We start from the raw sequence: 26,916 nt of genomic DNA, 5'->3' as shown, positions 1-26,916 counted from the left end.
CCTTTGTGCGCGCACATACGAATGGCGATTGCGCTACACGTCAGTGAGCAATAATTCATGGGCTGATATTTATGGCTCACTCTAAACTGATGACCGGGCGTTAATGTAAACCGGGCGTTTACATTATCTATGTGTATATTACTTTTTTCTGTCCAGTTTTGGTGTTTTATTTTATTAATTTGGCTTGGAGTTTCTCATTTCAGATTATTTATATTTTCGGCCTGACAAATTCTGGTGCTGGAGGTGCGTTGCAGTGCCATTTATTTGAATGGCACCCCAAACGCGCCCCCCCGAGTGTGATCACTCATACTGGAACCCCCACGGTACCGCAAAGCAGTGCATCCAAGTGCGGTACATACATACACATACACATACACATACACATACACATACACATACACATACACATACACATACACACACATACACAGCAGCATGTTGGCATAGATAGCTGTATCTCGTATTCTTACCTGTACAGCTTTTTATGTAATCTTTTAAATCATTTATTCTCTTACAATACAGACCACAATCCGCGGCCTTAACCAGGTTTTCACATCCTTGGAAAGTGAAGGGTTTAAATGTTCAGCTACCTGGAGCAATATCATCAGAAGACAGCAGCCAGAGGCATCTCCCCAGGCTGTGGTAATATAGCCACTAGTTTGTACTACGTTGAAGCTCAGATCTTGCAACACTTCGGAGCTTTTGCTTCTCACACCTTTTTTTTTTTTTTTTTTCCTTCTTTCAAGCGCATAAGGTCATTTAGGTAGGGTCACTGTAAATCTACAAATGTTTGACGACATATTTTAGTTAAAAAAAGGAAAACCACCTACATTCACAGTGGGCAATCTATCAGAACTAAAGTATCTGTTTTATTGTACAATATAGCATTTCAAAGGCGTTCACTGATTGGAGGAGGGTGCTCTTGAAAGTAACTACTAAGAGATGTAAAGCGTGAGGAAAAAAAGAACCTAATATAAAATTTGTTTATCCATCTTGTTTCCTAAAACTGCATTTCCATGAATGAAAAACAGCTGCATAAATATATGTAAAACAAAATGGTCTTGGTTTACTTCACATGAAAAGTGAGACCTGCTCTCACTTTTGGGGTGTTGTCTACCAAAGCCCAAATGTAACATGGCCGACCTTACTGAGCCACTTTTCTCATGCAAGGCAAGAGCTGTTCTCCAGTGCATGGAACTGCTGCATTTTTGGGTAACCACCACAAATTAACAAAACTGCTGAAAAAGGAGAGAGCCTTAAAAACAATAAATGCACCAGAAATATGTTACTTAACTGATACTCTTATTTTTGCAAGGGATCATTACATTACAGTATACTATATATATTATGCTATATTTGAATGCTATGCCCAGCTATCCTTAATCTGCTGATAACAGGGAACAGAAATGGTAAGGTACTTGTAATTCCCGTAGAAATAGGTACTTAAAGGAGAAATGAGGTGCGTGAAAATCACTCCTGCTCATAGTTGGAGCCGACGTGTGACAATGAAACTGTCACGCGTCGCCTCAATAGATCGGAAAGTGAGAGAACACATACCGTCGCTCGCTCACTTCTTGATCATGTGCTGACTGTCAGTCACCGCTCCCCGCAGGGATTCCCCGCTCCGATCCTCCAGCGCTGACTGGAAGAACGGATGAGGGAGGGGGCGGGTACAGCTGGCTCTGCCTCTTAATAGGCAGAGCCAGCTGTCATTTACGCAACTGGGTGGATCTCGACAGCATTGTCGGGATCCATTCCCGCTGCAATGTTCTAAGTATACCGCGAGCTGTACTTTGGGAGTGATGTTCAGGCAGAGCAGACCATTTAGTACTGCCTAAACATAGATCCTCCACATGGCCAATGCTTTGGTGGCACATGCTTGAAACGGATTTATTGAGAAAATGTATACTTGTGACTTGATCACGAGCATTGCTTAGGGGTGTAGTTGGATAATAGGATATTTTTCTTATTTGTAACACTAAAACTTTTTTATTTTGTTGTTTTATTACTTCAGAAAAGATGGAAAGTAATGGTTTCAAACAAGTGTTGCCCATCACTTTGCATGCATTTCTGTTTGCTAATACTCATTATTTAAAATGTGTAGACACCAGCTGCTTGTTACCAAACAGAAGTGATGTCTAGCAGTACCGTGTGAAGCTATTATAGTGTTTCAAATATTCAAAACAGAATACCATATTGGCTTTGTATAATCTATATCCCAGTGGTGCATTCCATTGCTAAAAAATGTATATTACATTAGCAATGTAGTCTGTGCATTGCATGCTGATGCTTTCAAGAGAAGACAGATGAAGCAGAAGGTAATTTAATAACTATGGGGATTAGGGTAAGAGTCCTCACTAATCAATAAGTTATTGATGCTGCTTGTGTTATTGTCTAAGACTAGCAGAGGACACTGTTGTTACAATATGGTGCAATTATCTTTCACAAAATACATTAAAACTGCATTTGCCAGGCAACTTGTAGTACAGTGTACCGCTTCTACTTTGATGTTTAAAAACAAATCGTATTCTATGTACATGAGCCAATCATTTGTATATCTGGTTATTAACAGACAATACAGAGGCTTTTAAAACAAAATCAGAGTAATACAATAATGCAGTGGATTTGCATTTATATAGCATTTTTTGTCTGAAGATCTACAGCCACTTCAAAGCCAATTTCTGCATGAATATTATTATCAAGTTACAATGGAGTCTGCAGATTATGCACGTAATTGCCTGAATAACACTTCTACATAGTGAAATTTCACATTCATGAGATAGTATATGTTTATTACATTTAAGTAGTTGCATGCAGCTATGTTTGCTTGGAAATTAAATAGATTCATTGTAGTTGTAAGGATTGAAGAATAAAGGTGAGCATCTGTATGTACAACTAGGCTGGAATAATGGACGATGCTCAGAGCCACCAGGATAGAAATGGGCTCAAACCTTAAAGCAGGCTGTGGAAGTGCTTTTATCATTCACCCCTCATGCTGGGGTTGTTTTTATGTGCAACGGGCACTCAAGGGGGCCCTTGACATGGTCTCTTGCTGACAGCTGGCAAAAAGAGAAGCTAAAGCAGAATTGCCAGTCTTTGGGTAAGTCTGTAGTAGGAGACATCCATCAAGCACCAAGAAATTAAGACACAATCATAGATAGAGAAGCAGAAAGCTGTTGCCAGTAGTAAGCAGAGCCGAGTACAAACAAGGTCAGAAACTAAGGTCAATCTGAAACATGACCATGAGTTGCCCTTATGAATAAATTGAATGTACCACGGACAACTTGAGAGCGGAACAAACAAAAAAATAGAATGCTTGTCAATGCCTAGTGAAGGAGTGCTTGACAATGCTTTGCAGGTGGACAGGATGCCTAATACCATGACGAGAACAATCATGGACCCATATGGACATGGGATAGAAATCTGAAGTTAAGGAGGACCAAACGTGAATAATGGAAGAAGGAAGAGACCCAGGAAGTGCACTAAAGGGGAAAAAGAGCAGATCGATCTGATGCAGAAGTGCAAGAAGAATGAGCCACGTATGACTGATCCCATTTCCGTGCCTAACTAGGTTGTGGATTTGTTGGTACTAACATTGTTAGTTAATTAGTAATATTGGAAGTATTCACATACAGGTACATATAATTTCATGCACATGCCATGATAGATTACAGCAGACCTGGACAAATCGTCCCATAATCTAGGAGCTCTTTAAAAGAACCAGCCACAATGCAGATATTTCTAATGGAATCTATCCATATTTTACAGCAGTGTGTAACATACTAGTGAAGTATGAATGCTGCCTGGTGTTTAGATTCCCTATAGGTTAAAAAAGACTTTTCTTTATAGGAGATTTGACTTCAGCCTTGCACTTGCTCATGTGAGAGAGGTCAGAATTGATTTCTTTTGCATGGACTGTTGCTTAAACCCTGGCTTTCCCCAAGTCCTTTATAAAGACTGATCGCCACTAAAATATCTTCAAGACAGAATTCAGCTCAGATGAGATCTTAATAAATGTGGATGTATTTACTTTAAAAGGTGAGCAACGCTAAAAATTTTAATATATTCATTGCTAGGTATAGAGAGTCTAAATGGTAAATGTAACTATTATACCCTGCATTCCAATATACAGGCAGCAGCATGCAAATAAAATGTCAAGACCTTTTACAGATCAAATGTGCCTCATCCAGATTTGCATTCAATTAATTTCAGAAAATCTTACCCCTTTATCTGTGTCTGGCTATCCAGGTGTTTTTCTGCAGAGTCGATAAAAATGCCACGTCTGTTAGTGACACCCCCCCGCCAATGGCACAGACTGTGAACACAGTTAGTCAGAGGAAATTTGCTGTACTAGAAGTCTTCTGTGAAGTGGTGCCATGCCTGATCCAGGCAAGCAGAGCATTAAGTGAATGCCGTGCTGGTACAGAAGCCTCATCTTCCTTAGTACTATTAAGTAAGACAGCACGGCTGAGAAATAAGGGTTCTTGTGACTTAATCATCTTCTTATTCCATCATCATTTAAAGTGATATTGAAGTCAAAAAAATGTTAAGCTTTTTCAAATGCTGATTAAAAAAAATCACTTCAAATGGATGCTGCTACTTAAAGTGACATTAAAGTAAAAAATGTTTTCCCCCTGATTCTGGTTTAAGGACTTATCTTAAATGATGCCTTTTAATCCGATCATCTTCTGTCCAGTAGTTTTCAGGAGTCCCTCCAGTGCTGGTGCCGGTCTCAGATCCAGCGCTGACTCCTGTCTCTTCCTGTCTCACGGAGTCTGTGCGGGTGCACGCTGCCTGCATTGACGTACCCTGTTGTCTCTCCTCTTCTCCCAGCCGAAGATCTCTGCGGCGCATGCGCCCGCCCCATGATCCTTTGTGGCCGCACGGGATTCTTTAGGTTGTTGGACGGGAGAGCGTGTGGCGGAGTTTTAACCTTTTTAACTTTTTTTTTTAATGTGTTTGCATATATCTACTGCTCGCTAGGAGTAGATGTATGCAAAAACACGCAAGCGTTTAATTGTCCTTTAATGTCTTACATTTTTTAGTTTACTGCAGAATTAGTTGGTCCCCTGAGCAATGGCCCTGATATCCTGGCTTATGTTGGCTCCTTTCCCTTGCAGGGACCCATGGAGACAGCCTTGTGTGCCCTAGTAAGCTGTGTGCATCTCCACAAACACAAAGGCAAGGCAAGCGACTGCTCTCCTCTCTATTCCCCATGACTCCCTTCCTCCTTCGCCAAGCTAGTAGACCGCTGCTGAAAACTGCTCTACCCCTTGTGATCTTGTACTAGACAGGAGTTGAGAGGGTTGGAAACATGATGACTGCAAGTGTTTGGGCAAAAATGCTGCTTTTCTGTGCAGGGTGTATTTGTTTGATCTTGATTCATTATTGTTAAAATGTTTAGAGAGTTTAATACTACTTTAAGCACTGATGAGTAATAAGTTGTAGACGGGACTTCAAAGAAAGCTATGCATACTGGGTATTACAATGCATAGCAAAATAATGTGTTGCAAAGTGATGGCAAGTACGGAATATCTCCATTTGCCAATCTTTTCTTGTCTGCAAAGATACACAGTTATACTTAAAGGACTAAAATGCCTATGAAGAAAAAAAAATCCTCATAGTGGCAGACAGGAAGCAAAGGAGAATCTCCCCAGTAGGGTGACAGATTGCTGTATCAACGTAACAGGTTTTATCCCAAACTAAAAAAAGAATGAAATGTTTTGTCCAAAGCTGGCTTTTAATTTCCCTTTTTAAAGTCTACATGTTATACCATGTTTCATGTTTCACCCATATTCAGGGTGTAACATGAAGCATGGTGATTTTGCAGTCCCCACCAGTACTTACCTGACTCATGGGGTTATTCTCCGCAGAGGCTGCTTCTGTTAATTGAAAATTATGCAGCTGTACTTGGCTCCGCCCACACAACCACATCATGGAGAAACTACAAGTGCCAGTCTGCCACCACAGCAGAACGATTTATTGTTCTCAATGACATACGAGTGTGGTGACATCAAGTCACTTGTAGTCCATTGACACTTCCTCCCTTCCCTGTTACCAAATGTCTGTACTTCAGTACAGACAGGGACAGAAGGAAGAATCTGCAGGGGCCAGAGCACTTGCACCTGCGATCCACTGATCCATGTTTCTCTTATGACAGATTTCCTCTATGGAACATGCGGCAGTGCTACACATTATTTGAAATCCACTCTTAATTAATTGTGACCCCCCTTCCCTTTTTAATTTTTCTATATAGTCCAGCTTGATTTTGTTAAAGTAGCAGGACTGATCTGAATATGTCCAGTGGTTTTGGATATATTGGCTGGAGCGCCAGTCTTGAAAATCGTTTGATTATCTTTCTTTTTAGTGACATGACAAATAGAGGAAGAGGGAAGTGCTAACAGCAGTAATGAGCTGTAAATGCATCTTGGATTGTCCGTAGTACCCTCCCATGGGGCTTTGTAGTGGCAGGCCAGGACAACTACAGCTAAAACAGAAAATTAATTAATGAAAATGTAATATATGTGTTAATGATCAAATTCTAGCCTGCATGTGTAACCGGCCAAACTGTATTCAGACACCTGTCTCATCTTGATGTTACTTGTTCCATTAAAACAATAGTTGTAATTTGACGTTGCCATTTATAGCACACACACCTTTTTTTTCCTACAATACCATTACATCTCACAATAGAAACGTTTAATCGTTCATCCCTGGTGTCTAAATTCCTCCACTCAAAGGAAATTGTATGCTTTGCAGTGTTCTCATGAAAATGGCCACTGCAAAATGTAAATAGCTTATAAGCGGTTTTGGAGTGAATTATGCAGGAAAAGTATTTCAAAATGGCTTTCCATCCCATTGTGCTGTATTTTATGGCATGCTATGAAGTATGTTTTACATGATTACCCATCTTACGCTGCAGTTCATGCTTACTTTGTGATTCTGATTGCCTCTTGAGCATTTCAAAACCTTGGCCATTTTTCCGGCTGCTCAGCCATCTGTCTCATAGCCCCAGGATAGCGAGATGTCATTTTCATAGGTAGGTGAGATACTGGTTCAGGAGGGAAAAAAAACATTTTTGGTCCACAAACTTCTAGCATAAGAAGACTCAATTGATGCATTTTCAAAAGGCTAACAGTGCAAATAAACAAAATATTTATACATTGTGAATAAAGCCTAAACACTCATCGATATCCCAGTCAGTCTAGTAACAGTGCAAAACTTAAATTGCAACTATTAACATTGCCACACTAAATGCTATATGCCGTCCATCCTCAGTCTTTGGGGAAAAGTCTCAGAGAAAAAAGTCACCACTGGTGTTGCTGAAACATATTTCTGCTGTGTATGCGCACACAATCCTGCTCACCTTGTGTTTTTGACCATAACTAAAATACAATAGTATGGTATGTAGTACCTCCCTTTCACTGCAGGGGGAGCAGCCCTTCTCTGTTTAAGATGCAATGTCTCTCTCCTCTCCATGAATGCAATAATACTCATAGGGCTATTAAACCGTCGCATGCTTTTGCATCTATCTACGGCTAGCAAGCAGTAGATATATGCAAAACGATTTTAAAAAAAAGCTTTTTCGAAGGGTTAATACTTACCTGTTTCTCCGCTGCGCGCTCCCGTCGGAACATCTGAAAATTTCTCAGGTGGCTGCAAAGGATCTTGGGGCGGGCGCATGCACAGTTCAGATGTTCAGCCGGGAGATGAGGAGAGACACAAAGTAAGTATATGGAGCAGCGTGCACCCGCACAGACTCTGTGGGACATGAGACAAGAGGAGGACAGAGGAGTCGGCTCTGGATCGGAGACCCGCACCAGCACTTGAGGGACATCTGAAAACTACACTAAAGAAAAAGATGATCGGATTAAGAGGCATGATTTAAGGTAAGCCCCTACCCTAACATTGGGGAGGGAAAAAAGAATAACCTTTAATGTCACTAAGTGTGAGAGAAAGAATAGCACACAATGCTATCCTGTTCAAAATTGTTTATTAAGAAATCTACATAAAACCTATTCACATGTTAACGTTGACCTGGAGACTTGTAAGGTGGAGCCTATCGATGTTGTTCCCAGAAGTGTAGTGATGCACGGAGCTGGCTCAGGAGTTAAATCTCAAAAATGCATTCAAGTACCTTCGCTATTAACAAAAATGTATCTTATTTGTGTATCACTCGGCTGTAGATCCTCAAATCATCTCTGAATTTGTGCTGACACTGTCCTTCCTTCTGGAGGGTGGCTACTTTTGTTCCCCATGGTCCCTGAGTGTGTTGTAAATTAGCCATTACTCCAAGTTTGCTTCTTTGAGGGCTTGTTCACACCAAATGCAGACCAGATCTGCATGAGCTTCTGCACACGCAGTGCAGTGTTATACTGCGTTTTTTTGCCACGTTTTTTGTGTTCCTGGCTGTTTTTGGTTGAACATTTTATATTTTTTTAGTTTAAAATGGGCTTTCACTGCGTCCCAAGGTGTTTGCATGCGTTCCAGAGCAGGTAAAATAGGACTTGCTGCAGTTTTTTTTACATGCTCTGGAAATGAACGCTGTGGTGTGAAGTAGAGCCCAAAATACCATTGGAATACATTGGACGCAGTTTTGATCCGGTCTGTAACTGCTCTGCTCCTGGAACACGGTTGGTGTGAACAAGCCCTGATGGGCTACAATCTCATGTTTAGTTAGCTAAATTGTATTTAATTTATAGTCGATCACGGGAGTCAGCTTGGAGCAGTGGCCACTTTACAACACACACATGGACCATGGGAAACCCAAGTAGCCACCCTCCAGAAGGAAGGACAGTGTCGGCTCCAACTCAGAAATGATTTGAGGATCTACAGCTGAGTGATTCACAAATAAGATAATTTTTTGTTAATAGTTGTGGTGCCTGAATGCATTTTAAAGATTTACCTCAAGAGATTAGTGTCACTTTAATAAAATATACTTTTGGCTTCTGCTGTGAAAAAAAAACAAAACTTGTACATCAATGCAGTGCATGAAAAATAATCCACATCAATGCAGTCCGGCGGCAAAAGTCGCCGGGAGTCTGTTTAAACAGCCCCGATGCTGGCGACGTACACTGTACGTCGTCAGTCACGAAGGGGTTAAAGAAGAAGAAAAAAACATTCATTAACCCAAGTGCATGTAGCGCACATCAACGCACACTAAATGTAACAATTGGTGTGAATCCAGCCTATGAACATCTCATGACTAGCAGTTTCTTAAATTACACATGTACAGTATTATCCGCGTCTATTAAGTGGTATTTGGTTGTAATAAGTGGAGTTGCTTTATTTTCTGTTCAGTATTCACATATTTAATTAAACTAAACAATTTAGTATGAAAGAAACCATTTAGTTTTTAGTCATCACACTGTGGGCATCAGATTTACTGACTAACAAAAAACCTTTCAGTAGACATTTGCGGGAACATCTTCCAGAAGAGAAATGATGCTGTTGCATATCTCCACAGGCTGCTAATCAATATGAAAATTTATACCAACAGCGTTACAAAGTACATTTATTATTTATAAATGTCACTTCAAACATGTTTATCACTAGGATGTTTTGTTTCTATGCATTATAATTGTTAGACCTTATTCATTGACTTGGAACTTGGAGGTGGGCCTATTATATAAAAGCAATTGCATTTTTATAAGCCAGGGTTGTGCTATGGCAGAATCCAGCCATGCCAACATTTGAAAAAGAACTTCCATGGACACTTTGGATTCTATTTATAAAGCAGTAAGGCCTTGTTCACACCAAATGCAGAGCAGATCTGCTCAGGTTTCTGCACACGCAGTGCAGTGGGTTGTGCTGCGTTTTTGATGTGTTCCGGGCCGTTTTTGGTTAACATGGGCTTTCAGTGCGTTCCAGGCATTTGCATGCGTTTTTTGATGCGTTTGCATGCGTTCCAGAGCAGGTAAAATAGGGCTTGCTGCAGTTTTTTCACCTGCTCTGGACCTGCACGCTGCGATGTGAACTGGAGCAAAAAATACCATTGGAATACATTGGACGCAGTTATGATCCGGTCTTCAACTGCTCTGCTCTGCGCTTGGTGTGAACAAGGCCTCAATGTGACTTTACAATCTTTCTCTGGTAGATAATCAATCACTGTCATTTGGAACACATGGACCAAGAGATTCACCTGCAGAGAATGTTTACAGCATGAAACTCTGAGCTGTGTAATTACCAAGACCTAAAAAAGCTGCTTGTGCTTTATTCACAAAATAAAAAACATGATATACATATAGTGCACAGCACTAAAAAGTGACATTTCAATAAATACCCTACAAATGATGTGACTATATAAACTTTAAAGATATTTATTAATTTTAATATCTCATAGTAGGAAAAATGTGCCTAATAAAACGTAACCGTGCTGATGATGTTCAGAAGCGATCTGGCGACAGGTAAGTCGCCAGGATCGCTTCTGCTGTAAAGCCGACAGTCGGCTCTACAAGTTTAAACAGAGTCCCGGCGGCAAAAGTCGCCGGGAGTCTGTTTAAACAGCCCCGATGCTGGCGACGTACACTGTACGTCGTCAGTCACGAAGGGGTTAAAGAAGAAGAAAAAAACATTCATTAACCCAAGTGCATGTAGCGCACATCAACGCACACTAAATGTAACAATTGGTGTGAATCCAGCCTATGAACATCTCATGACTAGCAGTTTCTTAAATTACACATGTACAGTATTATCCGCGTCTATTAAGTGGTATTTGGTTGTAATAAGTGGAGTTGCTTTATTTTCTGTTCAGTATTCACATATTTAATTAAACTAAACAATTTAGTATGAAAGAAACCATTTAGTTTTTAGTCATCACACTGTGGGCATCAGATTTACTGACTAACAAAAAACCTTTCAGTAGACATTTGCGGGAACATCTTCCAGAAGAGAAATGATGCTGTTGCATATCTCCACAGGCTGCTAATCAATATGAAAATTTATACCAACAGCGTTACAAAGTACATTTATTATTTATAAATGTCACTTCAAACATGTTTATCACTAGGATGTTTTGTTTCTATGCATTATAATTGTTAGACCTTATTCATTGACTTGGAACTTGGAGGTGGGCCTATTATATAAAAGCAATTGCATTTTTATAAGCCAGGGTTGTGCTATGGCAGAATCCAGCCATGCCAACATTTGAAAAAGAACTTCCATGGACACTTTGGATTCTATTTATAAAGCAGTAAGGCCTTGTTCACACCAAATGCAGAGCAGATCTGCTCAGGTTTCTGCACACGCAGTGCAGTGGGTTGTGCTGCGTTTTTGATGTGTTCCGGGCCGTTTTTGGTTAACATGGGCTTTCAGTGCGTTCCAGGCATTTGCATGCGTTTTTTGATGCGTTTGCATGCGTTCCAGAGCAGGTAAAATAGGGCTTGCTGCAGTTTTTTCACCTGCTCTGGACCTGCACGCTGCGATGTGAACTGGAGCAAAAAATACCATTGGAATACATTGGACGCAGTTATGATCCGGTCTTCAACTGCTCTGCTCTGCGCTTGGTGTGAACAAGGCCTCAATGTGACTTTACAATCTTTCTCTGGTAGATAATCAATCACTGTCATTTGGAACACATGGACCAAGAGATTCACCTGCAGAGAATGTTTACAGCATGAAACTCTGAGCTGTGTAATTACCAAGACCTAAAAAAGCTGCTTGTGCTTTATTCACAAAATAAAAAACATGATATACATATAGTGCACAGCACTAAAAAGTGACATTTCAATAAATACCCTACAAATGATGTGACTATATAAACTTTAAAGATATTTATTAATTTTAATATCTCATAGTAGGAAAAATGTGCCTAATAAAACGTAACCGTGCTGATGATGTACAATGTCCACTCTTCAATTAAAATTTAAAAACATTGCTTTTACTGTTGTCCATAGGAACAATCCGTCCCAAATAAAAAGGGATTAAAGTGAGTTCCAAAAACTTCCTCTGTGATGCACCAACAAAATGTGCCCTAATACATGATGAGCCTAAAGGTCCCCACACACCTTATGATAATACGATAATCGCGGGAAATCCCGCGATCGTACGATTTATCGTAAGGTGTGTGGAAGCCGTGCGACCTCTACTACTGTAAGCTCGCACAACTTTAAACTTACGAACATGTTTGAAAACCCACCGAGCATCGTACGATGTTCGGCTTGTGTGTAGCATGTTCGTAAGATAAAAGCCGGACGGGCCGGTGTGCACAAGCATTGCGGTCATCGGAAGCCCGCCCCTCAGGGGGCGTGGCAAGCTATCATCGCAGGTACGATCTGCCTATGCAAGATAGGCAGATCGTACGCTTTTTTTTTAAAGTACCTTACAACCATCGCAAGACAAAGGTCTTGCGATGGTTGTAAGGTGTGTGCCCAGCCTTACAACATGCGGACATCTCTGACTCTGCAACTAGGCAGAGTCAGTGATGTCATGTTGTAAGGCACATCAGCACGTTCTATGTGAAACGCACTCCACTCCCGGAAGGTCGAGTGACCATTGAGGACTGAAAACAATCTGATGCTGGCAATGTGAGCATTATTTCTGTTTTCAATGGTTGCATTAAATAAATGCTATAATACAATTGGCACCTTCTTCCTTGTATGGTTTTTATCTGAAATCTGTCTGGGAGTCATGAATGATGGGATCTGTTAATAGGTGAATGAACTCAGGGCTTTATTTCCACATAGCACACTGCCACCCACACATCTTGTTGCCATATTCATAAAATTCTCATGGATAAAAAAAGGTTTAGTCCAATCTGATTTTATTAAAGATTTCAATACAATACAAAACCTAATGGCAAACAGACATTTCACCATAACAAGGAAAATATAAAGGAGACAAATAAACATACAGAATAGCTGGAATCTTCAGGCAAGCCTGAGAGCAACATCATCAGGGCACACAACATTGTTTCATTGTACAATTTCTATCCCCAGGTATTTGAGGGAAGTGGAGCATAGTCGGAAGGGGTAATTGGCAGTCAGGAAATGTAGGTCCGTTGCCCTCAGGGATACGTTGAGGATTTCTGATTTAGCGAGGTTGACCCGGAAGTTACTCAGGGAGCTAAAGTTCTGGAATAAAAAAAGGTTTAAATTGTTGCTGTGACTACACAGTTTGTGCATTTTTGTTGTTGGAATATTTCACTGGTGTAGTTGCACACTGCTTGGATATTGCACTTAGTGAAACTAGTTTGACCAACTCTGCTAGTCATCAGTCAGATGCTAATTGGAGTGCTGACTTTCACTCTAAATAATCTGTTTGCCGGCTTCAGTAAGCTTCAGCACAACTTGACGCTTGTTAAAAGCCTGCTGGCATCTTGATAAATGTTATGTACAAAGTAGTCAGTACTCCCATCAAGATTTGTGTTTAACATTTCCAAACTGGAGCTTAAAGGAGAACTATGAGGTGAGTGATTTTCACTCATCCTCATAGTTCTAGCCGACCTGTGACAATGAGACCGTCACAGGTCGGCTCAGTAGATCGGGAGGTGAGCGAACACATACCGGCGTTCGCTCACTTCTCGATCCTGTCGCGGCAGAGAACCGTGACAGGGGAGGGACTGGATTCCCCCCTCCGATCCTCCAGCGCTGACTGGCGGAACGGACGGGGGAGGGGGTGGGTACAGCTGGCTCTGCCTCTAGATAGGCAGAGCCAACTGTCACGCAGCTGGGCGTATCCAGACATAATTGTCGGTATCCGTTTCAGCTGCGGCGTCTCGGTATATACTGAGCTTAGGGGGACGGGAGGGCGCTAGTTTGTGTCCTCCCGTTACCCTTTGGAGAACTATGGGGAAAAGCCCTAACCCCATAGTTCTCCAAGGGTGCTGATAATTATTCACGTAAGCTACTCAAAGCGTTACAAATCCTTTGCAAAAACTTGGTCTTCACACTGCTTGTATGCAAGCTGAAGCTTGTGTGAACTAGGCCTTTGTCTGTAATTTGGTTATCCTGGAACAGACCTGCTGGCAATGCTGGAGCACCCTCCTTGCAGCCTCAAACACACACAAAGCCTATTTGTATATGTCAATTTTCATATAGCAAAAGTTCACTTTAGATTTAAGAATTCTTGTTCTTTCCCATACGGCTGATACACATCTATGCATTGCAGTATAGTGTTAACTATGGGCCCATTCATTCGTTGAACACACACACTGTAGCACACATGGAACCAGGGGCGGATCCAGAGTCTATTCTCGGGAGGGGCACTGCCAGAAAATTGAGTTTTTTTGCTTACAGAATGGTAATATTTTATTTAAGACGGTTTCCCGGCCAACTACAATTAAGCCGGCCAAACAACATGCAGCCGGCTTCCCTGGCAATCAGGAAGCTGGGCGGCATGTCATTACCCGCTGCCAGCTTCCTGATTACCCGGGAAGCCTGCTCCATGCCAGTGGAAGCACCGGTATTGGTATTCAGTATTGGCGAGTACCAAAAGCAAAATATCGGTACTCGCACTTGATACCGAAAAACCGGCATTGGTGCATCCCTAGTTTTGATTAGAACTATTTTTTTGTTTTGGGACAAGTAGATTGTCATGAAGGGCAAGTAGAATCGGCCCCCACTTTATCCCTTTGGACAAGGGATACCCCTGAATATACAACAATGCAGAATAATATCACCAGCTATAGAAGTCTACAAATCCAAGCAAAACATTATACAGCAATGCAGAATACCACCGACTATAGGGGACTACAAATCCCAGCAATGCTATTTACACCAATGCGGAATACCACCGACTATAAAGGACTACAAATCCCAGCAACACATTATAGAGCACCAACTATAGAGGACTACAGATCCCAGCAACACATTATACAGTAATGCAGAAAGATATGAAGCTACATACTCTGTGTTGCTTCAGGATCACAGCCTCGTGTCTCCAGGGTCTCCGGATGGCTCTCTGGTGGTCGGTGCAGGGCTCTCTGGTGGGCAGTGCGGTATTTAGTCAGACTCAGGGCATTCCAACATATATTACAAAAAGCTTTCATTTTTTTAGATATGGGAGACAGAGGGATGCTTTGTCCTCTGCAAAGACTTCCCCCCACCCCACCTCAACGTCGGGCCCCTATCATTCAGTTTTGGGCACCAGCTGCTTGCTGCTACTGTTGTAGAATCAGCACAGTAGCAGCAAGCAGCTGGTGCCCAAGACTGAATAGGGGCCCGATGCTGAGGTGGGGGAAGCCTTTGCAGAGGATAGCAGCTGTCCTCTGCAAATACTTTCCCCACCCACACGTTGGGCCCCTATTCAGCCCTGAGCACCAGGCCAGCTAATTGCTGCTACTGTACTGATCTCTGCAAAGGCTTCAGGCCCATATTATTCAGTTTTGGGCACCAGCTGATGCTGCTACAGAATCAGCACAGTAGCAGCAAGCAGCTGGTGCCCAAGGATGAATTGGGGCCTTTGGCTTCCCCCACATCTGGCCCCTATTCAGCCTTGGGCACCAGGCCAGCGAATGGCTGCTACTGTACTGATCTCTGCAAAGGCTTCAGGCCCATATTATTCAGTTTTGGGCACCAGCTGCTTGCTGCAACTGTGCTGATGCAGATTTAGCACAGTAGCAGCAAGCAGCTGGTGCCAAAGGCTAAATAGGGGTCCGACGTTGGGGTGGGGGAAGCATTTGCAGATATCAGTACAGTAGCAGCTGGCGCCAAAGGCTGAATAGGGGTCCAACGCTGTGGTGGGGGAAGCCTTTACAGAGGACAGCTGCTGTCCTCTGCAAAGGCTTTACCCACCCCCACCACAGCGTCGGGCCCCTATTCAGCCTTGGGCACCAGGCCAGCTGCTTGCTTTTAGGGCTTGTTCACATTGAAAGCGTGTGCGTTCCAGAGCGGTAGCTGCTAAAACGCACCGCGATTGCTGTGAAACTTCCCCCCGCGTTTTGGGGCGAGAGCGGTGTCATTAATTCAATGACGCCGCTTCCACCCCCGCAGTGCGATCGAACGTGTGGCAAAACTTTGCCAGCGTTCCGTTCCACTGCAAATGCAAAAAATAGGGTTTGCCCTATTTTTTTCGTTTGCAGTTAGGCCTTGTTCACCCCGAAAGCGTGTGCGTTCCAGAGCGCTAGCTGCTGGAATGCACCGCGATCGCATAGAAACTTCCCCTTGCGTTTTGGGACAGGAGGGAGTGTGGCGGTGCATTGTATTCAATGGCACCGCTTCCACGCCCCCCGCAAGCCGTGTGATTGAATGCCTCGCAAAAATTTGCGTTGCATATTTTTTTGTTTGCAGTGGAACGGAACGCTGGCAAAGTTTTGCTAGGCGTTCAATTGCACTGCATGCGGGGGCAAGCGTGGAAGCGGTGCCATTGAATACAATGCACCGCCACGCCCCCTTCCGCCCCAAAACGCAAGGGGAAGTTTCTCAGCGATCGCGGTGCGTTCCAGCAGCTACCGATCTGGAACGCACACGCTTTCGGCGTGAACAAGGCCTTTCTGTGACCTCTGCAGAACGCACCAGCGTGGTCCATAAAAACTCAGCCCCAGGACACAAAGTCTCAGCTGCAGCTTTCCCCCCAGCCCTCTGCTGGCTTACCAGTGCAGCGAGAAACAGCCTCAGGCTCTGCAGCTCAGCCCCCACAGTGCTTGCTTCTCCTCCTTTTCTGTTGCCCGCTCCGCGGCTGTCCCAAGAAAAAAAAAAACCTTCCTCCACGTCACATGGGCAGGAACGTACCAAAATGGCTAATGGACAGGGGGGTCGGCCCGGGACGTACCATTTTTTTGTACGACCGCGGCGGACCCCGCAAGAAGTAATCACTCACTGACACCTTGCCGATCCCTGGCTGGAACATACAGCTGTCCCTCCTCCGTGTCACAAACTGCAGTTCATTTTACAAAGTTTTTTTACAATGAACCACAGTAAAGTCTGTGACATGGAGGAGGGACAGCTGTCACTAGACACTGCGGGTGGCTGGCCGTGGACGCAAGAGTCGGGACAGGAGTGGCGGATCTGGATCCGCCACTGCATGGAACAGTGTAAATCCAGCCTAATGTGATTGATGATGCAGAGAGGAAATTATACAGCATAGGCTTGAGGAAATAAACTCCTACTGGCCCTCTGTGGTAATGTGTGTGCTTATTCTGCAGAAGTTCTTACATTAATGACTTTACTGATTTCTGTGATTTTAGCACAGTTGATGTGTTTACTGTCTCTAGTATTAGTAGCTCGCTCAATGCTTTTACTTAGTGCCTAGAATTGCAGCTTAAACATAGCTAAAGTGTGTTTGAGATTAAATGTGGTAATGTTTTTAAAAGGCATTATTCTGTATCCACAGCTAAGAGGCTAGGAAGTTTGAAGGAAAGGTACACATTTGATGCTTGCTGATTGTATTTGGAAATATTTCTACAAGGTCATTCAGCTCAATGAAAAAGCAAGCTTTATTTAGGACATAATCCCTGGACTACAATCTCAATACAAACTAGTAGTCCATCACTGGAGCCATTTTTTAAAATGTATTTAATTTTTTTTATCCGATTAACCGATTAATCGAACTTAATAATCGTCCAACTAATCGATTTTGAAAATAATCGTTAGCTGCAGCTCTACAAAATAATATTCTTCATTTAGTGTTACCTGAGTAACTGACAGTTATAAACCCCATCTACTACCACCTTATTATATGGGCAACAAGTCAATAGCTAAAATCCTCCTGTGTTACCATTCTGCCTCCTGCCTGTTCACTGGACAATCCGTATCATCCGTATAATCACCTCTGCCCAATTTGCGCTTTTGTCACCCAGAAAGTAGTAAAGTTGCACCAGTAAGTAGTAAGTGATCATTTTGGCTGTGCATCATGGCAGAGGTGTGTAAATCGCAGGATTGGCTGTATTTCAATTGTGTACTCAGCTATTTATTGCAAGTTTTACTTTACAGCCATGCTGAATCTAACAAATTACTAACTTTTGATGACATTTTTACATAAAGCTTGCAAAATAGCCTGAATCTCTCTTACTATCAGCCTCTATAACCCCTTACACAGCAGGACGCAGATTGCAAGAGGCAAAGTCAGTTCTAGCAGCCAATTAGGATAGAGAGAACACAGTTGTGTGTGTGTGTGCTCCCTTATTGCCCAACCACAATATGTAGTAAATCTTCGATCTGATGAATTGTTCATCTTCAGACTTGGTTCACACCTGCACGACACCTGATGCGCACGACGTGCATCTCGGGTGTCGTGCGGTCCTGCACAATGCAGGCAGCAATTGCCGCGTGTCCCCATTGATTTCAATGGGGTGACATCCGCACGGCAGTTGCAGAAAATAGAGAAAATGGTCACCAGCACTCCAGGTTTTCTTCAAAACGAAATCCTTTTATTCATGCAGGTCATATCACCATGCGTGGCAACATTTCGGAACCTGTCCGGTCCCTTCATCATGACTTTTGTTTGCCTGATGAAGGGACCGGACAGGTTCCGAAATGTTGCCACGCATGGTGATATGACCTGCATGAATTAATAAAAGGATTTCGTTTTGAAAAAACCTGGATTGCTGGTGACCATTTTCTCTGTTTTGCAAGTATCCACGGCCACTTCAGCACCCCTCCCCCACACAGATTGTATGGGGCTTCTCGGTCGGTCAGGCGTGCGGTGGACTCTATTTGGCTGTACCAATCGCAGAAAAAAAGGTAGAAGTACCTTTTTTTTTTTTGCGATACTCGCGGCTGTTTCGCGATCCATCCGGCGCCGCTGGGGTGCCATTAGAAAATAATGGCACGCACAGCGCGAACGGTTCACACATTGGCGACTCCTGACCGCGCAGAAATCCGCACGGAATCGTACACGATTGCTGCGCTGTAATGTGTGAACCTAGCCTCAGTGTAACCTGCAGAGAGGTGTTAGGGAATGCAGGATATGGCTCTGCTGTCTGAGATTTGTGTATCAAAGAACTGATTAAACACCATTATAAATCCTTTTCTCTGTAAAACTGTCAGTAAACAGTGTTTCAGTTGTTTATATAACTTTTACCTTGCGTTTAGCTTTGAACAAATCCTGGATTTTTGTGTATGCATCCTTGCAATGGGGCTACCACCACACTGCAAGGGTTAGGTGCTCATTTTGTCTAGGGAGCAAAAATAAAGAAATACTAACCAGATCCTCAGTCCTGCCTGGCTGCTAGACCAATCCCTGCAGCCTCATAGCCTCTGGCCTCCAACATTCTAAGGACTCCTAAATCATCGTGTCTAATACAGATCTATTAGATGTGAAGACACCAATGGACCTACCGCAGAGGAGGAGAGAGGTGAGGGTTCACTGCCGCAGGACTAAGGATCGGGTAAGTACTCTTTATTTTCGCCCTTAGAGAAAACGAGCAGTTAGTATTGGGGATAGCCCCACTGCAAGGGTTACTTTTTACAAATCCTGGAGTTCTTTAATGAAAAACCTATTCTAAATGACATACTCCAGCTGCCATACTGAACTCTCCAGATGCTAGTTGCTTTCCCTGTCTTGCTTATCTGGTAGTTTCAGTACTTTGAGTCACTAACATTGAGCAAGTATGCAAATCAGGAGGTCTTACGTATCTTGCCCACTTGTTCTATTGCAATTGTGAGTTACCTTTAACTGCTTATAGCCTGTAGCCCCGATCCACACAGCAGCCTAAGGTCTTAGCTATTTGGGTACTTTTCAGGCTCATGGCCCCCTTTCCTTTGAAAGTGGCTGCACTTAATCACACCCAAAGACTTTTATACTGACCAATAGACAGTTGAAGAGAAATGCAGTTGCCTGCAATTAACTGTACACCGTTGTGGTGTTGTGATCACCATACATGTGAATACATGTAATTTAATTGCAGCAGTCTGCTTTTAGACCTCAGTAACGTTTGATGCATGATTGAAAATTGTTTGTGTACTTTAAGCTTACTATTACCATACTCTGGGAGAAAAAACAACTAGTTAATTCTGCGATTTTATTGCATTCGTTCTAAACTGCAGTGATAGGTGTGATGACATGGCATATAGCTCCAATCCTTTTTTTTAACATTGGTAAATTCCTAAAGAGAAATTCAGAGCATTTTTTCTATTCTGTCAAGCATCTGCTTTGATGATTTTGTGGGGCATTTTGCACAAATGGGTTAACAATTTATAGGAATCAAATGTCCATTCAGCTTGATTATAAAAAAAAATACTTCCAGCAGTTTGTAGTTTCATTCCCTGCTCTGATTTGTTTTTGATTTATATGTAAAAATGTAACTGCAGCTTGCTTGTAAACTGCTGAAAATGAATTGAAAATTATTAAATCAAGGGGGCAAAATCTGACTAGCATACTTCATTGATATCTCTGTAGGGTTTTCATTGTAGTCACAGAAATGAGTTTTACGGTTTCATTTGCTAAAACAAAATGAGTCCTCTGAAGGTAAGAGCCACAAAGCTTTAGTTCCTCCCATTGCTATAGCAATATCTTTTGTTTGCTGAATATATCTGCTCTGCTTATTTCATTTGCTTTTCCCTCTGTGCATTAATTTATGAAGTGAGCTAGTGCATTGTAACTAGCAGAAAAACATGATGGGTTCAAAACTAGAACATCAACAATAAAGGTGACAGACGCCAAGCTTTTTTTTCATAAATGTAATGCAGTAAAGAGCACTATTAATTTTGTGGAGCTTACATAATATAATTATCAAATAAAAATGTCAAATGCATCTGCTAGAACCCAATATGTTCATGTTATTCTTTAAAGTGACCCTAAACTCAAAAGTTAAATCTTAAAAATGCATTTGAGTACCTGAACTATTAACATAAATGTATCTTATGTGTGAATCACTCGGCTGTAGACCATCAAATCATCTCTGAATTGGTGCTGACACTGTCCTGCCTTCTGGAGGGTGGCTACTTTTTGTTCCCCATGGTCCCTGTGTGTGTTGTAAAGTAGCCACCAGTCCAAGCTCACTGACATGATGGATTACAAACTCAATTAAAAATAGTAGACTAAATTTGAGATCATAGTGGATTGAGCGGTGTCTACTTTACAACACACACAGGGACCATGGGGAACAAAAGTAGCCACCCTCCAGAAGGAAGGAAGCACAGTGTCAGCATGAATTCAGAGATGATTTGAGGATCTACAGTCGAGTGATACGCAAATAAGATACATTTTGTCAATAGGGTACTTGAATGCATTTTAACCACTTGAAGACCAGGGTGATAAACCCCCTTCTTGTCCAGGCCATTTTTCCGTATTCAGCGATGATGTTCTTTGACATGTATTCCCTCATGCAAAACTGTACTGAAATAAGTTTTATACCATTTTTTTAGGGACAGATAGAGCTTTGTTTTGGTGGTATTTAATCATCACTGGCGTTTTAATTTTTTACTATATAATGGAAAAAAGTACCGAAAATGTATAAAAAAAATGTTTTCCCAATGTTATAAAACATTTATTCTTATCCAAATTTATGGTAGAACATAAAAGACGGGGTCACGTCATGTAAATAGATACCAAAAATGTTAAGGTTTAAAATTGGGCACGCCCGCAAAATCGCAAAAAAGATAAGATACCTAAAATTGGCCATAGGTGACGCTTTTAAAAGCTTTTAACGCTCATCAGTTTAGTGTTAACAGTGATTAATGGCCCTAGAATTATTGCTCGCACTCTGACTTTGCAGTGATATGGAACGTGTCACATAACCGTTGTTTTCACACGTAGGCGCAAGCGTATTTACGTTTATATGTGCGTGCACATGGGGGACATTTTTGGGGGTTCTTTTCCTTTTATATGTACCTTTTTAATATTTTCTTAACTTTTTTTTTTTTTTTTTAATTTTTTTTTTTTTTTTTTTTTTACAATTTTATTGCTATCGCATAGGGGGCTAACAAGTCCACTATGTCATAGCAAATATACAATGACAGGTCCCTAAGACCCCAAATGTCACCTAGAGCCCCTCCCCCCCCCAATAAGCTGATGAAGCAGAGATCAGCAGTGGGGGAATGCTGATCTCTCTTCCATTTACAGTTTCCGCAGCCGCTGTGCTGGGCCTGCAGAGGAGACAGTGGAGCCTGGGACAACCAGCAGAGAAGGGCCCGCACGCTGTTTGTTACCATACAAGCGATCATGGTGGCTGTAGAGCCGCCGGGACATTTGTATGGAACAGCCAGTACCGGCTGTTTACATTTACTGCAGGATTCTGCTTGCGCATGCAGTGGTTAGTAGCGCTGTATAGCAGCACAGGAGTCCTGAATCTTGGTTTTTGACATTTTACCATGTGTGGCTCCAGACTATGTATTATATTGTGTGTAAGGAAAATCAGTGATACATTTCGCTGGGGAGGGATTGGTTGGTTTAGATGGGATTTGTAAAATCCTGCTGAAAAATTTAAGTATGGGCTGTTACGTGATGGATATTAAAAATAAACTTTCTTGGCAAAATATACTCTGTAATTTTTCCTTTTACAACAAACATTCAGTACACACTTCACCCTCAAGATAGATTTTACTGTTACGTTTTAAGCATTACCACTAACTTGCTGAAGTGTTCTTACTCACTGAACAGTGAAAATGCAAGCGTACATGAGCATCAACAGAACCATGTTAATTCATCATAATTATCAACACTGAAATATTTTGAAATGTGCATGTACGTTCTGGCTAATAATTTCAGTGTCACTGTCTACCTTATTTTATCAAGACCATATTAGTAATTGGCAAGCCATAACTCCTGATTCTTTCAGTTAAGGATCCTTTAATGCTTGACATGGCATCAAGCAAATGTTCGAAATTATCCCTGAAAGAGCAGAAAGTGGCCAGGTCTATAAATGGATAAAAAGCAAATATTGCTTGCAGTTCATTTATCCACATATTATGGCCTTTGATTCGGCTGCTTAGGTTAGTTTTCAGTGCTGATTATGTAAAATGCCTGGTCATAAACAATGGCTATAAGTCCCAGCAGCAATGTAAATGGTAAACGGCTTATTGCTCCTTGGGTACTTATATGCTTCAAAGTTCAAAGTAGGACATATAACAAATGTTCTGTCACTAAAATGGGTACTGCAAGTCCCACCAGCAGCTTTAGCTGTAAACAGATAATCATCCACACACCTTTTATGTCCAATACACATGATTTTATCAATATGACAGCGTATAATGTACCTGCAAATCTGCAGCCTGAAAGATCCTTCCAGCAGGCAGAGAGCAAAGGGCATATTACAAATTTCTGCCAATGGAGATGACCTGTGAATAGTATAGTGTACACTGTGCTCTCTGCATGCTGCTGAGATTTTGTCGGTGGAAGGTTTGATCAGGAAACTCACTGGTAAGTTTGCAGGTGCCTACAGTACAAAATTGAGCAGAAGGATAGGTAGATGGACAGCAGGGATGGCAGTTACTTAAACAAAAAAGCATAATAGGCAAAATCAAGGACAGGCCGAAGGGTCGTGGGCAGGTTATGACAGTGAGTATGGAGTGCTAATTGTTGGTGTTGAGGGAGGCAGCGATAATTTTTTTTTTATCTTTTGGATTTTAGATGACCTAGTATTTATAGATATTGTTGATTTCAAGCTAAACTGTGCACTTCTTTTTTTTTTTTTTTGTTTGGGGGGGGGGGGTGTGGCTGCAGTTCACTTGATTAATTGTGAATATTACCTGAGTAAAGTTTTAAAATCCCTTTTTTTTTCTCCTAGATTTTTCGGTGTCAATTATAGATTTCATTGTCTGTGTCCTCCGTCTTGAAAAAATTAACAAATGCTTCATACTTTTGTGTTTTCATATCCAGACACTCCTGCTGAAGTTCCAGTTGCAAATGGAAGCACTTCTACCACAAGCACATTAAACGATGACTTGGATATATTTGGTCCAATGATCTCTAACCCTCTTCCTGTATCTTCTGCACCTTCAACACAGGTAGTTTTGAGGCTGTAATTGTTATATTTTGTTTTTGCAATAATGAACAATGCCATAATCCTAAGCAGTGGTTATCATAAAATAAATAACAGATAAACTTGAAATAAGTAAAGCCTTTTAAATACTAACATAAATGTACAAAATATGTCATTGGAATCAACTGTGCGTTCAAATATATCATTGGAATCAGATGTGTTTGTATCTATATATGTACTGTGTAAGGATTTATATGGTTTTTATTTAGTGGGGTTTATGCATTTTTCTGCTATTGAGTATTTGTTTTATTTATTTCGTTTTTTAAATGACTCTCTTTGCAGTGTATATTAGTGAGTATTTGCATTGTATGGGTGCAAGAGCCCCACATTCTAGATGCATGCATTACTTTCAGAAAGTGGGATTGATAGAATGTTAATTGTTTTTAGAAACTAGCGTAATGCTGGCTATACAGATATTGATGCAATTGTTCGATACAACGATTGGTTTAATGAAAGAATCATGTCTTTCATTAACAGTAACTCATAACCTGAGTTGTATCTTATGTTTTGTGTAAAATGTTTTTTTACAAAAACAAATGTAATCTTTTCAGAAATCAGCTGCATTAAATTGGTAAACAATTGTTTTATTTTAGTAAGAAGTGATCAGTCATTAAGAAAAATCCAGTTGACTGCAACCAAGCCAATTTTTTTTTTTGTGTGCCAAATATTTGTTTGCCAGAGAAAAATTATTTTAAACAATAGTATCTATAATTGAAAAAAAAATGGCCAACATAATAATTATATGACTTGGATAAATATCACACGGTCACGTTTTGTTAATAAACTTTTTCCATAGATATCTATAGTTTAGAGTAGTGGTCCCAAACTGGGATAAATACGGGCCTTCATTTGTCCTTAACCAGGCAGACTATTCCCCTCTCTTTGACCCAAACGATGGGGCACAATTCCTCTCTGACACCAACGGTGGGGCACAATTCTTTTTACTGGCATCATTGAGGGGGCACTATTCTTTCCACTGGCACCACCTATGGGGCACTATTCCTATACTAATAGTGATAGGGCATTATTCCTCCACTGATAACAATTGGGCACTTTTCCTGCCACCCCACAGTAACAATGAGGCACTATTCCTTCCAATTACACCAATAATGGGGTACTATTCCTACCACTCACACAATTTATGGGGCACAATTTACCCCACTGACACCAACAATTGGGCACTAATCATTTTACTTATACCAATGATGTAGCACTATCCATTACGCTGACATCAGTGATGGGACACTGTTCTTTCCACTGACACCAGCAACGGGGCATTGTTCCTCCCAAGGGCCACTGGCCATAGTCTGCCCAACCCTCCCCCCAAAGTCTGAAGAACAGAAAATTGGCCTTTTGTTTAAAATGTTTAAGGACACCTGGTTTCGAGGTCAACATATGGAATTAAACAATATAATATTTATATCGAAAGGTAGATGACAAAGCAGGGGGTATGGAATTATAATGATGGTTTAAGTGTATTTTGCAAAATGTAAGGTTCCTCCTACTCATGAACGCCGGTTAGTGTAGCAACTCTAAAAGGTTGGGTTGTCAAAGTAAGTTACTGCAGGGAAAGATCTAATGGATAAAGTCAATTCTAACCAGTGCATGGGCTTTCTCTTACAAGTGTTAACTTCAAAGTTATCACTACCTTAAAGTAGTATTAAGGTCTGGGTGTTTTTTACCTCAACTACTTCAAGACCAGGTGTTTAGACACCCTTCCTGGCCAGGCCATTTTTCCCCAGTCATCTTCCAGGACAGCCATCGAGATATAGGCTCCGCCTGCCTGCAACAGGAAACACATCAACCACATTAAATAGACTCCTCCTTCCATTCCAAGTCAGTTTTTTTGTGTTTCCGCCGGCTACACAGGGACATCGTAATGTTTGTTGTTTTCAGGGCTCATGTTTGTTTGCCTTAGGGCTGAGCCTACCCTGCTATGCGTTGGGACCTACTCCAGGATTACCTGCTGCAGCGCATACAGGGCTTCCCTATCGGACCCCCATCCGATTCTTGGCCAAGGTTCCCTTCCATCACTCAGGGAAGGCAACCATCCTCCTGCACGTGAGTAGGCGCCAGATGGTGGCCCCCCCGGTGTACAGCAGTGGCAAGGTGTGATGCCTAGGAATGCTGAGCCCCGGTTGCGGACATTGGTCTGGCAACAACAGGGGCAGCATAGGAGAGGTACAGGGAGGCTGGAGGAGTCCAGGGGTCCCGGCTACCTCGGCAGTAGGGGGCTCTTGCCTGATGGTAGGGAGAGCAGGGTCAGTCTGCGGCAGCGTGGAGGTGTGGGCCCCGCGCGGCGGGCTGCGGTGTCTCTTCGCCCCTTGCTGGTGTCTGTGGTGTGAGCAGGACAGCATGGGCTACGTCCTGGCTGGGAATCTGGCGGGTGACGTCACTGTAGGGCGCCGTCGCCGCCTGGGATACGCGCCGCGTGGTCAGAGCGATGACGCGCTTCCGGTGCGACACTTCCGGGTTTCAGAGGCTGCCTCGCGCTGGAGACGCATAAGAGAGGAGGCTCGGTTCCCACATGGTCACAGTAAACGCCGCTCGGCCACGACTACTTCAGCTGTACACCATCCATACCGACCTAGACCACATAAGGCCGGTGGGGACGTCAGGAGCGGGCCGATAGCGTGGTCGGCAGTGAACTGCAAGATGCCCACAGATGCCGGACAGGGTGCTGCTACTCCAGATCTGGGAGAGCATGGCACGGGCGCTAAGGTAGGCGAGTTTTCTTTGAAGATTCTCTCCTTTACCCGGCTTGTATTGGGGGCCCGGCTTGTATAGTGTTATGTGTAACATGGTTTGCATGCGGGCAGAGCACTGGCTGATGGCATCACTCTTGTCACTCTTGACGCAGGTCAAAGCCACGGAGGATAAGCCCCTCGCTGAAGCTGGTTGCTCTCGCCCAAAAGGGAAGAAGTGTGCCTCTTGCTTTGCAAAAATGTCAGCTTCATGGTCCAAACCCTTGTGCAAAGATTGTTTAGAGAAAATAGTTGCAAAAGAGTCAGCTGGAATGTTTAAGGGGCTTTTGGACTCAATGAGAGAGGAAATGGTTA

The 26,916-nt window shown here is 42.3% G+C and overlaps 1 protein-coding gene across 1 annotated transcript in view; it reads left to right on the top strand.

The window, feature by feature from the left end:
• Nucleotides 1-26,916, top strand: part of LOC108798066 (stromal membrane-associated protein 1-like) — a gene marked incomplete at its 5' end in the record, with an annotated part of 80,345 nt that overhangs the window by 6,807 nt on the left and 46,622 nt on the right. The window contains one exon of the mRNA XM_018569775.1: nucleotides 23,695-23,822. Coding sequence (XP_018425277.1) covers nucleotides 23,695-23,822 — 128 coding nt within the window. The remainder of the gene's footprint in view (nucleotides 1-23,694; nucleotides 23,823-26,916) is intronic.

The sequence above is a fragment of the Nanorana parkeri genome, unplaced genomic scaffold, assembly GCF_000935625.1.
Source record: "Nanorana parkeri isolate BGI_ZX_2015 unplaced genomic scaffold, ASM93562v1 scaffold1394, whole genome shotgun sequence".
In the NCBI taxonomy this organism is placed as follows: domain Eukaryota; kingdom Metazoa; phylum Chordata; class Amphibia; order Anura; family Dicroglossidae; genus Nanorana; species Nanorana parkeri.
Note: the sequence above shows the minus strand (reverse complement) of the source record. Positions and strands in the feature narration are given on the sequence as shown.